At 44.8% G+C, this 17117-nt stretch overlaps 1 protein-coding gene across 1 annotated transcript in view; it reads right to left on the bottom strand.

The window, feature by feature from the left end:
• Positions 1-17117, bottom strand: part of ZFP91 (ZFP91 zinc finger protein) — a 50063-nt gene that overhangs the window by 17062 nt on the left and 15884 nt on the right. Inside the window, exons 4-7 of the mRNA XM_018568980.1 lie at positions 14557-14748; positions 7436-7475; positions 5651-5752; positions 2960-3052 (exon numbers count right to left, since the gene is read on the bottom strand). Coding sequence (XP_018424482.1) covers positions 2960-3052; positions 5651-5752; positions 7436-7475; positions 14557-14748 — 427 coding nt within the window. The remainder of the gene's footprint in view (positions 1-2959; positions 3053-5650; positions 5753-7435; positions 7476-14556; positions 14749-17117) is intronic.

The raw sequence follows: 17117 nt of genomic DNA, 5'->3' as shown, positions 1-17117 counted from the left end.
TTCATGTACTGCCAGCCATAACCCAGCACAGGCCCCCCTCTGCTTCAGTCACTGGTTGCTAGGACCGCTGGCGTCTTAGCAACCAATTACGTCAAGCAGGGCCAGCTTGTCAATTCAAAATGATATGAGCGGCTGTACAGCTGCCCAAATCACTTGTATTAGTCTGTTAGTCTGCCATTGTGCTGCCCCCCCAGTCTCTGTACCACCGTGGTTTTCGGCATCCCCTGCTCCTCTGGAAGACCCGGGACCAGGGCAGAGGGTGTCAAGATAAAGAGCGGAAGCAGACTGAGGAAAGTCTGCTCCCCAATCTGCTCTGTAATCAATGAAGCAGAAAGCATTCTCAGCGCTTTCTGCATCAGAGCGGTCACAAGCCTGGCTGAAAGGCCGATTGCACAGGCGATCAAGCATATTCCTGTGTTCGATTGTCTGTGCTGTAGGGCAGGAGAGACATCAGGAGTCTAATAGAACCCTGATGTCTCCATAAAAATAACCTGTCACCTCCAAATGCTGCCACATAGGGGCCTGTGAGCCCCTTTGTGACAGCAGTAGTAGTTTTAATGTCTATTTTTATTCCATATATCTACTGCTAGTAAGCAGAAGATATATGACCCAACATTAAAAAGAAAAAAAAAGTTGGCAAATACCAACTAACTTACCTGTGTCAGCACCGCTCGCTCCTAACGCTGTTAAGGAGGAAGTGTGTGTGTGTGCATGCGCAGTCCAGATCAACAGAGGAAGAGAGCGGCACTAAACTGAATGGACGCAGACGGGAGTGCGCACGCACGGCAGACTCTGTGGGAAACAAGGGGCCTGCTCTGGATCAGAGACCAGCACCAGCGCTGGAGGGACTGTGGAAAAGTAGTGAAAGGAAGAAGCTGTTTAAATGAAGAGGCATCACATAAGGCAAGTCCTTACAGCAACATTGGGGATGGGGCTTAATGCCTTTTATGTCACGCTAATCATTAAATAAGCTTTTATGAGATGTCTATATTTCTACTGAGAGGAAGCAAATTGTGTGGCTGATAACCATAATGAGAAAAACCACCTCTTCTGGGTGACTTCAATTATCCTGATAAGAGACATCATTTAAGGTAAGCGCTAACATTAACATTGGGGGGAGGGAAAACAACTTTAGCCTTTAATGTCACTTTAAATGAAAATAAATTAACAAAAAAGGTATAACATTAATTAAATATATATATAAATAAAAAATAATTTGAAACCAACCCTGCCGCCTCCGTCATCTGATTCAAATGAAGTCGCGTAGGACATGCACGTAAATGGGAAGAGGGGAAATTCTAACTAAAAAATAAAAACAGTATGAAGCGCCGAGATCAGCGCATCAGCACTGTGCCTGGGAACACACACCAGCAGCTGTGCGTTGTAGTGCATCTGCTGGTGTGAATGCAGCCTGTGTGCATGAGTGATGGTTCTGTCCCGACCCGATACAGACCTCTGCTCTTTTTACACTGCGGACCTCCTTGAATTTTATATCACTACCCCAGAGTTAGAGGTTTCTCCCTTGATTAAAAATGTGGATGCTTCTCCATGGCTTGCACGTAGCTTGTCCATGGCTGGCTACTTGCCTTTGTAACAAACCTTAATGTATGTAATGCATCCAAAGCTATGTTTCTTATGTGATTCAAAATCAATAAAGACATACTTGCTTAAAAAAAACAAAATGTGGAAAACGTATGCTCCTCCTACCCCTGCTGCCAACCGGCAGTAGCAGTCTGGTCACAATCCCCGCCTCCATCAAGACAGGCAGGTCTGGGGCTACCACACATAAGCTTACTTTGTCTGCTCTTCAGATCCCATTACCTTGACATGGATTTCTTGTTCAATAATTATTATTAAGGTTCAAAAACATAAAACAGGGAATACAAAATATCAACTAAACAACCGGCTTCAAGAATCATACAAATGGACAATCATGCATAGTGACATTAAGATCAATAGCAACGATCACATAGACCTTGAAAACAATTCACATGAAGGTCCGGCCGGATGCAGGAACCTAGAGTGGTACCTAATATTATTATTATACAGGATTTACGGTATATAGCGCCAACATATAAGGAAGACATTACAATCACAATAAAATTCAAGACAAGATGGTAAGGAGGGCCCTGCCCCTGAGGGCTTACAATCTTAAAGGGAGGGTTACAATCTAATAAATGCATCAATTCTGAAACAGAAAGGATGAGTGATCAGGAGGAAGGGAAAAGTAGTAGAAATGGGAAAGAGAAGAGGAAAAAAGGGAGAGGAGAATAAAATTAGGCGCTCCTTGGGTTCCAACAGCTCAGCCAAGATCATACATCTATAAGGTGACAATCAATGGATGGTGGAAAAAAATGATTTAACTACGACTTCAATATCTTTTTAACTTTGGCCGTTGTATCAGTTAGTTTTTAATGAGAGAATGTTTGGCGTAAGCTTGCTCGAGATTTTAGAGGCTGAAACCAATTCATTTCCAAAGGCAGGCTGTGATGTGTGAAAGATGTCCAGCAATGCTGCTAAGTGCTGATAGTCTTTCCTGTGCAGTGCTAGGTAAATAGCTGATCGGCTGCATTACCAAGGCAACACCCCTGACACAGACTGTTTCCATTTACCCTCATAAAGTGGAAAGAGTGCTTACGTTTCTTCTGGAGGCACTCTACAAAGAGAACCTGGCAGGATAAAAATATACTACCTGCCAATCCCAATTTGTTTATGAACACACAGCAGGGCCATGCTCCCAATCCTGGCTTCACCACTCAACGAGTCACAGACCTGGAACAAGCAGCCGGGAAATCCTAAACTGCCAACCTGCACATCTGATCTACGTGGCACTAAGCAGTGAAGCCAGGACGAGCATGATGGCTCGAACACCAAGCACCTTCAGCAATGAGAGCTCCAATTTCTAACCTGACAGGTTCCCTTAGGGTAGCAGTGAAGGAAGAACACATGAACAATGTACCTGTTCATCTGGGGTCTGTAGCTCTTGTCTCTGGGGTCATCTTTATAAATTTCTTCCTCGCTAAAGAGATCTTCTTCATCTTCTTCATCCTCACTGAGAAAATGAGGGAGCGGAAAAAAAAGCAGTGAGTGAGAGGGGTGGAAAAGGCCAGCATAATAATGGGGCCCTGTCATTATAGAGATCAGTTTCTAAAATGCCTGGCACTGAATATTTCCAAAGGGAATCTGTCCCTTTATTTAGAAAAAAAGATCTATATAAATATTGTAATAGAGGTACATTCTTATTTTAGCTTCTTTTCTTTTTCCTTAAAGAGAAAAGCAACAGGTTCGCTACTTAGACCCTATTCAAACCCAAGACTGAGCATAGCCAGGTTATTTATAGTCAATGAAGTCTACGGGGGCCAAACACATTCTGTACCATAAGAAGCTCATGTACTTCACACGACAAGCAACACAACGCTCAGATGTGAACGGCTTATCGAGAACAATGGGGTTCACCTTTGAGAACTGTTTTGCTACGGGAATCAGTAAGATTGTCAGCGCTCTGTACATAGCAGGTTAAACATTCCCTGTTTCTGTGGGTGCTGAGCAGAGATGGAAGCAGCCTCTCTCCTGCCAAATCATTCTCCCACTTTTATGAATGAAGCTCTTCTATTTACTATCACCTATAACACTTCTGGGAGTGTTGGAGGTGTTCTGCTCCTGACAGCTGCAGATCTGAAACTGAAGGGTGTCTGCACGCAACCACTAAGCATTCTGCACTATTTGTGCTTTTATTCCACTTGCTGTGAGTTTCCACTGGATGATTTTCAGTCCGTGAACCAGAAAGGGAGCCTACAGTAAGTGCAGTTGTGCTGCTGGGACTGCGGCTGCACTGACGTCGTATGAATGTACAGTAAATAGGAGGACAGTAGAAAATACATGTGGGCACCAAGAGGGACCGGAGCATGCCATAAGACTCCATAGCTTCAAGGGGTAGCTAAACCTGGCATGTTAAATATAGATTATTATTTCAGCTTCCTGCGTGAAACGCCAACCAATTTTATATATTTTGTTTTAAGTTTGGCCAAAGCAGGGAAGAGTTAAACCCTGTTTTGGGTTTGTATTGCTCTACGTGTCCCAATTTGTTCTCGGTTTTCAAACTAGTGCCTATTGCCACACAGAGAGAGAGAGAGAGAGAATGCAGAGCAATTGAAAATGTAACCAATGTCACCCGGATACATGTAAAAAGAAATCCCTAAGGTCTCGTTTACTCAGGCCCTCAGGCCACCCACCTAAAACATAGCTGCTCATGCTTGTACACATGACACAGCTGCTATGTTGTGTGGCAAACTTTAAACAGAATGTCGCATTTGGCAGGCAGCGCCACTTGCCAAATGTGACCATTGCAATCAATATTATGGTGCAATTCAGGAGGCAGCAGTATCACCTACTGATTGCCGGGCAGCCGCTGCTCTACTTCCCTCTGAAAAGCAATCCGCTACAGATGACTTTTTAGAGGGGAGCTGGAGCCTACCGTCCTTCTGAATGAGGCCTATTGGGCACACCTGTCCTGGTGACAGCTATCAAAGGTGATATTTCCAGTTCTCTATCTGAGACAGGAAGTGAGAAGAAGAAGTAAAAATCTTGAGGTACAACAGGTAGCAAAGTAAAGATCAATAGGAAGGTCGGGAATAATAAAATGTTTTAGATTTGGAAGCATCGGGTATACATTTTTTAAAATACAGAATCATCACATTTTTTAGTATCTTTGACACTTTGTACTTTAAAGGACAACTATGAGCTGAGTGATTTTCCCTCAACCTCATTGTTCGAGCCGACCTGTGACAATGAAACTGTCACACTTCGGCTCAACAGATCGGGAAGTGAGCGAACACATACTATCGCTCGCTCACTTCTTGATCATGTCTCTGCAGAGAGCCGTGACTGTCACTCAGACTCCCTGCAGGGATTCCCCCCCTCCAGCGCTGACTGGCGGAACGAACGGGGGAGAAGGCGGGTACAGCCTCTAGATAGGCAGAGCCAACTGTCACTCACGCAGCTGGGTGGATTTCGACAGTAATGTTGGGATCCGTTCCGGCTGCGGCGGTCTCAGTATACCGCAAGCTGTAGCTCGCTATATACTGAGCTTTGGGTGATGGGAGGACGCTAGTTTATGTCCTCCCGTAACCCTGAGGAGAACTATGGGAAAAACACTTACCCCATAGTTCTCCTTTAATGGCACCTGCACATCGCAAATCCTGATGTCTCCTCACCATACAATGTACATCAAATGTAGAACTGTGACCTGGTATCCATTCATTTTCAAATGTCGGCCCAGTTCCTCTCCCTTTCAAGACTTCAATCATTGTATCTTACTCCATAGTTTAAGTCTTTATCTGAGCCCCCCCTAGCATTTGGTGGGCACCCGTGACCCTAGAAGCTGTCTAATAACTACACTTACATGGCTCAAACACCGAACATCAAAACTTTTTCAGATCCAGTGCCACTCCCAACCTAATTTAGCAATAAAAATCTGAAAGATGTTCTTTATATATATATAATATATCTATATATAAATGTATTTTTGACCACTTAAAAATGCACATATACAAATGAAATTTTACAGAAGATGCTATTTGCTTCCCTCAAATGAAGGAAAATGCAAAGAGGTGAGGAAAGAGTGATTCAGAATGAATGGGACATACCATACCTTTCTAACTGAGGAGGCCTGTATGTCTCGTCAGTGGGGTCATCCTTGAATGGAGCATCTTCCTCACTTATTAACACATCTTCCTCCTGGTCTTCTGTCTCGCTAAGGTACAGAAGAACAAACTATGTGTCAATATTCACTCACACCTACAGATGTAAAATTTCCAGAAATTCTGAAGCTGGAGCTGCAGCTAACGATTATTTGCAAAATCAATTGGTTAGCCGATTATTCATTTCGATTAATCGGTTAAAAAATAAAATACATTTTAAAAAATAGCTCCAGTGATGGGACTACTAGTTTGTAATGAGATTGCAGTCCATCACTGGAGCCAGCTCGGAGCGGTGGATGTAAAAATTAAAGAAAGAAAAAAAAGTGTAAAATTATACAGCAATGAATGCAGAATGGCACCGGTTATAGAGGACTACAAATCCCAGCAATAGTACATTATTCAGCACAATACAGAATACCACCAGCTACAGAGGAGCACAACAAATCCCAGCAATAATATATTATACGGCGAAATGCAGAATACCACCAGCTATAGAGGAATACAACAAATCCCAGCAATAGTACATTATAGCTGGTGGTATTCTGCATTTCGCCGTATAATATATTATTGCTGGGATTTGTAGTCCTCTATACAGCGAAATGCAGAATACCACCAGCTATAGAGGAATACAACAAATCCCAGCAATAGTACATTATAGCTGGTGGTATTCTGCATTTCGCCGTATAATATATTATTGCTGGGATTTGTAGTCCTCTATACAGCGAAATGCAGAATACCACCAGCTATAGAGGAATACAACAAATCCCAGCAATACATTATACATACAGTGTATAATGTACTATTGCTGGGATTTGTAGTTCTCTGTTTAATATATAGCACAATGTACCATCAACTATAGAGGAATACAAATCCCAGCAATACATTATAGAGCACCATGTGGGGGGGAGTGCAGGATTACCTGAGCAGTCTTCCAGCAAGCTGCTTCTGAGATCGGGCCTGTCTATCCGCGATTGTCATCCCCTCACACCTGCTCCTCCTTACTTCTTCTCCCCGCGTCCCTGTGCCGATCGTGGATGTGGGAGAGCGGTGAGCGTGAGGAGGGGAGGAGGTGCAGTGCGCGGATGCGGGCGGGTCTGGCAACGGCGAGCGTGAGGTGGGGAGGAGGTGCGGCGCGCAGCGTGTGTGGAGCCGTGAACAGGGCCAACTAACCAGAAGCCGATTAATCGATGATTGAAAAAGTTGACAACTTTTTCAATCATCGATTATAATCGATTATGTTGATTAGTTGTTGCAGCCCTACAGTATACCGCGAGCTACACTGAGCTTTGGGTGACGAGAGGACGCTAGTTTGTGTCCTCCCGTGACCCTGAGGAGAACTTTGGGGAAAAGCACTGACCCCATAGTTCGCCTTTAAAAAGAGTGGACATTTATGCTTCTGTGTATTTGTTTATACTGTATACAGTCACGATTGATATGCAGAGCTTCAGTGGATGAACTGGAATTCATTTCTCATTTATGTTGTTATGGATTGATTTAATAAATTGTAATTTTAATACAAGTTTTATGGGGAGAAATGTTATGGGGAGTCACATATGTGGATTATGGGGAGTCACATATGTGGATTATGGGGAGTCACATATGTGGGGGTGAGTGTTGTTTCAATTAACACACACACTGTGTTTGAGCTTGTACAATTTTGCAATGGATTCAGTAAAATGATGAAATAACACATAATATATATATCATAGGCTTACTTTACAAGTCCGGTTTCTCACCTTATGCCAGCTGTGTACGATGATGGTCCCTCATCTATCTCTGGAAAACACACAAAAAGAATCATGAACTCTAACTTGTCAAAAGGCTCACAAACATTCCTTCATACAGCAAATCTACGTATAGTGCATTCCCGTGAGCACCTCTTTACAGTTTATACGACAGTGTTTACCTATAAGTTAATGATCGTGTAGCTTTCATTTCTTTAAAGTGAACTATGGCCAAACCTTTTTTGGCGATAGCTCTCTTTTGGGTCACAGAAGGACATTTACTAATGTCCTTCTGTGACCCAAAACTCAGCATTTTACTCAGCCATTGCCCGCTGTATGCTGACAGCGCAGAGCCGCACTGCAGCCGGGAAAGATCACAACAGCCTGCAGACCCGTGCTGCAGCCAGGAAGGATCCACCCCACCACCTGATTGGCAGCTTGTTCTGCCTCTCTAGAGGCAGAGCCAGCTGTGCCCGCCCCCTCCCCTGTCTCTCTCTCTAGTCAATGCTGGAGGAATGGACAGGGGAATCCCTGTGGGGAGCGGCGACTGACAGTCACCGCTCTCTGCAGGGAGATCATGAACTGAGCGATCAGCTTTATAGAGCCAACGTGCGATAGCTGCTGTGTCACACGTCGGCTCTAACTATGGGATCAGTTCATTTTACTCTCCTCATAATTCTCCTTTAAATGTGTCCTCTTCCATATTTATGTTGTATTAAATGTAGAGTTTGCAATGCCTTAAAGCTAAAAGTTAAATATACATCTGAATATGAGAGCTGCTCTACCTGCCAACAGATCTGCATTTCTGCCAATCCAGTTCTCAAATCTGCACAGATGTGCCACATAGCACAGCCCTGCCTGGTAGGAGAAGGGACCTGCTCTTTCTCTGCGGCAGTTTTACTTCCACTTACAGGTCTCCTTCCACTTACAGGTCTCCTTCCCACCCCAACCCTGTAACTGGACAGTGATGGAGAAGCAGAAGAGTCAAATGTTACTTCTACTTTCCATTTCACCACTAGAGGGGGCTCTTACTTTTTTATGCATCTGAAAGAATTTTCAAACCTTTTTTGGCGATAGCTCTCTTTTGGGTCACAGAAGGACATTTACTAATGTCCTTCTGTGACCCAAAACTCAGCATTTTACTCAGCCATTGCCCGCTGTATGCTGACAGCGCAGAGCCGCACTGCAGCCGGGAAAGATCACAACAGCCTGCAGACCCGTGCTGCAGCCAGGAAGGATCCACCCCACCACCTGATTGGCAGCTTGTTCTGCCTCTCTAGAGGCAGAGCCAGCTGTGCCCGCCCCCTCCCCTGTCTCTCTCTCTAGTCAATGCTGGAGGAATGGACAGGGGAATCCCTGTGGGGAGCGGCGACTGACAGTCACCGCTCTCTGCAGGGAGATCATGAACTGAGCGATCAGCTTTATAGAGCCAACGTGCGATAGCTGCTGTGTCACACGTCGGCTCTAACTATGGGATCAGTTCATTTTACTCTCCTCATAATTCTCCTTTAAATGTGTCCTCTTCCATATTTATGTTGTATTAAATGTAGAGTTTGCAATGCCTTAAAGCTAAAAGTTAAATATACATCTGAATATGAGAGCTGCTCTACCTGCCAACAGATCTGCATTTCTGCCAATCCAGTTCTCAAATCTGCACAGATGTGCCACATAGCACAGCCCTGCCTGGTAGGAGAAGGGACCTGCTCTTTCTCTGCGGCAGTTTTACTTCCACTTACAGGTCTCCTTCCACTTACAGGTCTCCTTCCCACCCCAACCCTGTAACTGGACAGTGATGGAGAAGCAGAAGAGTCAAATGTTACTTCTACTTTCCATTTCACCACTAGAGGGGGCTCTTACTTTTTTATGCATCTGAAAGAATTTTAAGGTGCCCATACACCTTACAACCATCGCAAGACTTTCGTTGTGCGATGGTTGTAAAGTAATTAAAAGCTTGTACGACCTGCCCATCTTGGACAGGCAGATCGTACTTGCGATCATCGAAAGCCCGCCCTGCTGAGGGGCGGTCTTTCCGATGACCGCAATGCTGAACGGGCAGTGTGCGCGTGTGCACACTGGCCCGTTCCGCAGTTGTCAAACGAGCATGCCACTAACCCGCCGACAATCGTACGATTCTCGGCGGGTTTTCTAGCATGCTCCTTCGACAAAAGACGTGCAACCGTTCAGTAGAAACGGTTGCACGCCTTCCATACACCTTGCGATTATCGTACGATCGTGGGATTTCCCGCGTTTATCGTACGATATTGCAAGGTGTATGGGCACCTTTAGAAGGCACATTCACACTATGTGCAGCGACCTACATTTTTTGTTTACAAGAACCAGGGTACACAGACAACCCCTGTTGCCAATACAAAGAAAATACAAGCCCACACAGGGAAATGCTGCAGGCTAGTGTGAAAAGGCCCTAAAAGCAGCCATGCAAAAAAAATAAAAAAAATAAAATAATAGGAAACACTAACAAATATAGTAATAATTAGGGATGCACCGATGTATTGGCCAAAAATTGCACTTTTGGCTGAATGCCGAAAGTGATATTTTTGTGCCGATACATCAGCGCATCCCTGCTTTCTCATCTCCCCACTGGGCGCTGCTCTGTGTCCCACCGAGGAAGAGAAAGTGTGGCAGCCGGCCGATCGCTGTGGGAGGAGAGCGCTGTGAGGGGCCGGTGTCTCTCCTCCCACACCGCTCAGCCTCCTATCACAGTCCGGCAGGGCGGTGTGTGGGCGGAGACAGCCCGCGCTGTCACAGGAGGCTGAGCTCCCCTCCCTGCTCCGCTCACTCAGCCTCCTGTGACAGCTGTCAGGATGGAGAGCGGTACAAACACACAGTGATCAGTGACAGCTGAGTGTTTGTAAATAATTGAGGACATAGCATGTTGACTATATCCTCAATTATGAATGAATGGGAAGTGATCTACATCACTTCCTGTTCATTCATTAATGTGGATATAGTAAACACACAATGTCCTCATGTTATGAATGAGCAGGAACACTCAGTATAGAGGATTCCTGTTCATTGATAACAGGGGATACAGAAAAAGAGATTGAGGACTCTGTGTTCTCAATCTCTTTTTCTATTTTAAAAGGGAAATACCAGGGGTCTGTTTAGACCCCTAATATTTCCCCGAAGCCCCTAAAAGTAAAGTAAAACATAAAAATATTTAATAAAAAATGAATTAATAAATATAAAAACAATAAAAAGTTTGTAAAAAAAAACATAAAAATAAAATATTTACAAAAATTGAAAACATTTAAAATAAAAAACATTTTTGGTTACGGCCTGACAATTTTTTTTATTTCGGTTTTAGAATTTCCATTTCGGTGCACTTCTTTTATTCATTCCAGAAGTTGCGCTACTACGCCTATTCACATTGTAAATGTTTACATTAATTTGTAAAGTTCTATACTTTCCTGGGTATTTTTCCCCCTCCGATCTCTCTCACTTGGTACATATGCAGAAGGATATAGCTCTACCACTATTCAATGTAACTAAGGAAGCATGCACTTTCCTGTAGACACCCAGCATACACCTGGCACAGAACAGGGCTAGCCTTGAGCATAATGAACCAACACAAAGCATGTTTGTTGGTATCTTAGTTTTGTAATTAACTATCCAGAGGCATTCCTGGCCATTTCTCTTCTCTTCCCTTATTTTATTTGTAGCCTTTTCTTTGAGTCCACTGAGAGACACAGAAGTCTTTAACTTTCAAGTTATATTGCAACCTACAGTAACAAAACTGTAGGCCAACCCAGGATAACTCTCCTTCTACCAGCATGCCTCAGTTTTTTTGGCACAGCAGTAATGAGAGCTGAGTCAGGGTCAGGAGTGGGACCTGGGCCCCTCAAATGGCTAGAAAAGGAAAGGACAGTGAATACAAAAATCCGATTTTCTTTCTTGTCCATAGAGGGACACAAAGTCTTTCATCTTTAGGACGTCCAAAAGCAGGCGATCTGATTGCAAACAATCGCTAACAGAAAATTGGGGATTGCCTACAGCTCAAAAAGATGCCTCAAAGACTTCATGCCCTGAAGCAGGCATCAGACGGGTCCATAGATCAGGGTGTACTGATCCCACAGGAGGCATCCAATGCTTTGTTCAGTGGTCCGCCCTACCTGCATAAAAACCTGTCTGGTTGAACCTAGAGACCAGGAAGTTCACATCTAGAATCCTCCACCTGTGACACAGTTCCTACAACACCTCTTCCGGGTCCAGATGCTGCCGGATGAAGAAGTCTATGTGTCATTTGCCTGGAATCTACACGGCTGAATGTGAAGTTCTGCCCAGGACAGGATCAGTCCAGGTCTTTTGTCGCACACGCACCAAGCTTGCGCACCGATCAGATTGACCTGTCCAGAGACAAGACTGACTTGTCCCACAATGGCAGAACATTGCATTTCAGAGGTCTGCAGTGAAATTGTGCAAAGCAGGCGCTGATGGTAATCAGTCCTAATACACTCCCCTGTGTGTGGCAGAATGCAATCAAGGACAAATATCCTGCATCTGAATTTGCTGGGCTATGCAGCCGCCCACGTCACTCCGACGTTCAGTGCACAGGCCACAGTTTCACATTAAAACCAGATTGCTTTAAACCATAAAGGGTTATGTACATAAGACACTGGCCATTCGAGTGAGGTTATAGCTAAGACGTATCTAAAGTGTCCTTGGCAAAGGGCAGAGCTTGTTGTCACGGCGATATTCTGAAGACATGAGTGCCTGTTGTACATTACTCTTCCGTTAGCTAATCCTCTAGTGCTGCCATGGCAACAGGTAAAAGTAGGTTTTGTAAGCATGCTCCTTGTGTTAGACCGACAGCACAAAGCACAACGATAGAGCCCTGACTGGATCAAAGCAAAGCCCCGCTCTCTTCCAGTCTGAGCAATGCTGTGCAGTAAATTACACGTTGCTCATATCGTGAAATTGTGATTTCTCTTTTTATATACAGCCTGGAGTGTTACTGACAGGAACACAGAGGATGAAACTGATGGTCCCCTTCTGGAAATGTGTACTTGTCTCGGACCAGTGAATCAGAAATACGGAAGGTACACAGGGTCTGCATGAGAAGTCGGCAATGGAGGCCTCCTTGATTATTCCACATTTTAGGCCTGAAAATGACTTAAAACCCCCCAAACATTATATATTTTCTGAAAGCCGAGACCATATAGAATAAAATAGTGGCAGTTTTTATGTTGGACGATATTAGCGCAACTCCTTATCAAAAACCACAATTTAGTGAAAATTTTACTAAACTGCCCCACAACACATTAAAATACCCATTTTTTTCATAAAATATAAAGTTACAATGAGTAAAACGATACCCAACATGCCCAGGTTACAAATTGCGTGCGTCCGTGAAATGGCAACAAACTTCAGTACCCCAAAAAGTCCATAGACGACGCTTTAAAAGCCCCCACAGGTCATCAATTTAGAGATACCCAAAAATACTGGCCCTAGATTTATTGCTCTCATTCCGGCGTGCGTGGCGATACCAAACAGGTGTAGCACGTTCGTCGTTTTCATACGTAGGCGCACCCGACGCGTGTGTATGTGACGACATACATTACGGGGACATTAAAACATTTTTTAAAATTATTTTTAGATTTATTTTATTTAATTTTAAAAACTTTTTTTTTTCTTACTTTACTTTGATAGCTATCACATGGGGGGCTTACAAGCCCCCTCCATGTGATAGCAGATGGTGGTGACAGGTACTCTTTAAGGTGATGCTGGGGGTCCAAAAGACCCCCAGTGTCACCTTTACACTCCAAAAAAGATAATGAAGTGCAGATCGCACTTCAATAGCTTATAGCTGGGCTTCAGGAGCCCAGTACTGACAGCTATCTGCATCGCTCCCGGTCCCATAGAACGGGGAGGGGATCAACGAACTGAGGTTTGTCCATCTCCTCCCCAGCTCCCCGCGGACACCAAGGACGCCGGTCCCGGGCCCGTAGGAGGGGCAACGGACCCCAGAAAGCACGGCCGGGGTGTCAGGCGGGATTGGAACGGCCCCTTCACGGGACTCTAGAAGCGATCTGGCGACAGCTGAGTCGCCAGAATCGCTTCAGTCGGCTTTACAAGTTTAAACAGAGTCCCGGCGGTAGTCCCGATGATGGCGACGTACACTGTACGTCGTCAGTCGTGAAGGGGTTAAAGCTGAGCTCAAGCTAAACAAATAAATACACATATGAAATACATATGTCTGTTTTACCTCCAAAGGGCTCTTTCCTCTCTCCATCCAGTCCTAAGATATACACAGCAGTGCCAGACAGTACAGCTGTGTTGGTGACATGACTTTTCTCTTCTGCAATTAAGCTTGGTCACCTTCCTTCCACCCTCTGACTGAACAGTGAAGGGGCAGTAGTAACCCATCCCTGTCACTTTGCTCTCTCTCCTCCCGTCACAATGCTCCTTCACAGCACATTTGCATGCATCACACCTAGTTCTACTAAAATGTAGGTACTTACATCAGTTGCATCGAAAAATATATTTCATTATTTTAAAGCCCATCTCTAGGGGATTGAAAAAAACTCCTGCCCCCACGCTGCAAGGGAAAACTGCCTGTTTAGGTCTATGGTACCTGAGTAAGGTAGACTTACTTACCTGATCTCCATTCCCCGGCAGTTGACGCTGATCTCGTCTCCCCCTGCTCTGACTTGTGGACTGCCTCTCTGTGTCCTCGCATATAATGCATGGCTATGGGCCCGGCATTGTAAGAGGAAATGTCAGTGGGCCACCGACTGCCAGAACGTACGGGGGAAAATGCTGTGGGTGCTGGACTTGGAGCCCGAGACCTTGGAGCCTGCGGGAGCAGGTACTCCAGACCTAAATGAGTAGTTAACCCTTGCAGTGCAGTCGAGCACCGTTGCAAGTGGAGTTTTTTGGTTATCCCGGAGATAGGCTTTATTGAATACTACATTATTGGGGCGATGTCTTTGTGGAATTCATCTTCAAACATAAAAGTCTTCCAAAATCTGCAAAATCGATGGAAAAACAAAGTATACCGACTACCTTCCCTTCATCATTCTATCAGAGCATTAGATAACCAATAAATGACAAGTGTTTTTTCACATGTGAAGAGGACTCTGCTAGACAACTCTGAAGCATTCGGCTTTGCTTACCGTAAACCAGATCAACTGGATTAGGTTCAGACTTGCAGATGAGTTCCAAGGTAGGAGAATCAGAGCGCGTGCTACGTAGGACCCCTTCCCTCACCACCGCACGGTGCTCTACCACTTCTATGTGCTGATCCTGAATCAAAACCACTGGCTCCATCTGCTGAACCCCGACTTCCTCCACCTCACACTTTGGTGCTAAAAGGTGAAAGGAAATATGGTTAGGTTGTAGAATGGACATGACAGAAAACCTGTATGGAATATGATACCATGTTATGGTTACTCGCAGTCTGGTAACTTTTCAAAGGAAACTGATAGCTTAGGGTCAATATAACCTTATTTAGGTTTACATGTTGTTATATAAACATGTCGAAGCCAAACTCTGGGTATGATTCTGATGACCAGTCCCCCAAGCCTTTCTTCTTGCTAGTCTCTGACCCATGCTGTACATCACAGCCCATTCTGATGACCAGTCCCCCAAGCCTTTCTTCTTGCTAGTCTCTGACCCATGCCGTACATCACAGCCCATTCTGATGACCAGTCCCCCAAGCCTTTCTTCTTGCTAGTCTCTGACCCATGCCGTACATCACAGCCCATTCTGATGACCAGTCCCCCAAGCCTTTCTTCTTGCTAGTCTCTGACCCACATCGTACATCACGGCCCATTCTGATGACCCATCCCCCAAGCCTTTCTTCTTGCTAGTCTCTGACCCACATCGTACATCACGGCCCATTCTGATGACCAGTCCCCCAAGCCTTTCTTCTTGCTAGTCTCTGACCCACATCGTACATCACGGCCCATTCTGATGACCAGTCCCCCAAGCCTTTCTTCTTGCTAGTCTCTGACCCACATCGTACATCACGGCCCATTCTGATGACCAGTCCCCCAAGCCTTTCTTCTTGCTAGTCTCTGACCCACATCGTACATCACGGCCCATTCTGATGACCAGTCCCCCAAGCCTTTCTTCTTGCTAGTCTCTGACCCACATCGTACATCACGGCCCATTCTGATGACCAGTCCCCCAAGCCTTTCTTCTTGCTAGTCTCTGACCCACATCGTACATCACGGCCCATTCTGATGACCAGTCCCCCAAGCCTTTCTTCTTGCTAGTCTCTGACCCACATCGTACATCACGGCCCATTCTGATGACCAGTCCCCCAAGCCTTTCTTCTTGCTAGTCTCTGACCCACATCGTACATCACGGCCCATTCTGATGACCAGTCCCCCAAGCCTTTCTTCTTGCTAGTCTCTGACCCACATCGTACATCACGGCCCATTCTGATGACCAGTCCCCCAAGCCTTTCTTCTTGCTAGTCTCTGACCCACATCGTACATCACGGCCCATTCTGATGACCAGTCCCCCAAGCCTTTCTTCTTGCTAGTCTCTGACCCACATCGTACATCACAGCCCATTCTGATGACCAGTCCCCCAAGCCTTTCTTCTTGCATAGTCTCTGACCCACGTCATAGTTTCTTGTAGATGAAATAATGTAGATGACATAAGTGAGATCAGAGGACTGGACTCAAGTGGGACCATGTGTGAAGATAAGTAATACTAGGCACTAGTAAAAAGTTCTTCATCTGGAGTTTTCCCTTGCAGTGGGACAGCCCAGCTTTTCTCTGTTAAAGGAAGCTGAAAAATAACTACCTAGGGGACAGGAAAAAAGCTATTTTACTTACCTGATCCTTGCTCCCATCAGGTCCCTCTGGGCTGCTAGACCCAAGCCACCTAGCCCACCCCACCCGGCCTCTTTTCCCCTTTGCTCCAGTGGTCTAAGGAGCCTAACAATGTATGAGGATGCTGAAGGACAGTCCACAGGGAACATGTAAGCAAAACAGTTTTTCCAGGAGCTAAGGTGCCCATACACCTATCGATTATTATTTGGAAATCGTCCACGATTGGTCTTCCGAACGATAATCGATCAATGATTTTAATTACTGTCCTTCTGGATGAATTTCCTTAATTGGTCAGGCTGGAAAACTTTTTGTACGAAAAAAAAATTTGCAGCAAAAACACTGCACATGCGCAAATGAAAATCCATTCGGTCGATCGACTAAAATCGGGGAGTTAGTATTGCTAACGAACGATTATCGAAATCGACATTGGCCTGTGCATGATGGGCTATTTGAGCTAGAATGGAAAGAGGGTTCTTGGCAGCAACAACAATTTCCGATCAAAAATCTATAGCTGTATGGCCAGCTTTAAGCTTATATCACATTTATACACAGGGTCTTTGGTTATTATTAACGTCTTTGTCTTTTCTCCTGTATAGGGTGGGGGAGCATTGGAACCTCTGCTGGTATTTTACTGTTATCTGGAGCTCCGTTAGAGCGACTTTCCCTCCCTTTCTGTCACAGTTTTACAGATCTGCAACAGAGACAGAGCACAGATATAAAAGCTGACTGCGGTCCTTGCTTTACTCCACTAAAGAAAAAATTAAAGTTTAAAAAAATAAAATAATTTAATTTAAAAAAATAATAATAATAGTAAAATAATTTCTATGTTGTTGTTGGAGATTTTCACTCACTTCCTGTTTGGTGAAATTGTCACAGGACAGGAAGGGGAA

This window comes from Nanorana parkeri, unplaced genomic scaffold (assembly GCF_000935625.1).
Source record: "Nanorana parkeri isolate BGI_ZX_2015 unplaced genomic scaffold, ASM93562v1 scaffold1269, whole genome shotgun sequence".
NCBI lineage: Eukaryota > Metazoa > Chordata > Amphibia > Anura > Dicroglossidae > Nanorana > Nanorana parkeri.
The sequence above is the reverse complement of the archived record's forward strand: the minus strand, read 5'-3'. Positions and strand labels throughout refer to the sequence as shown.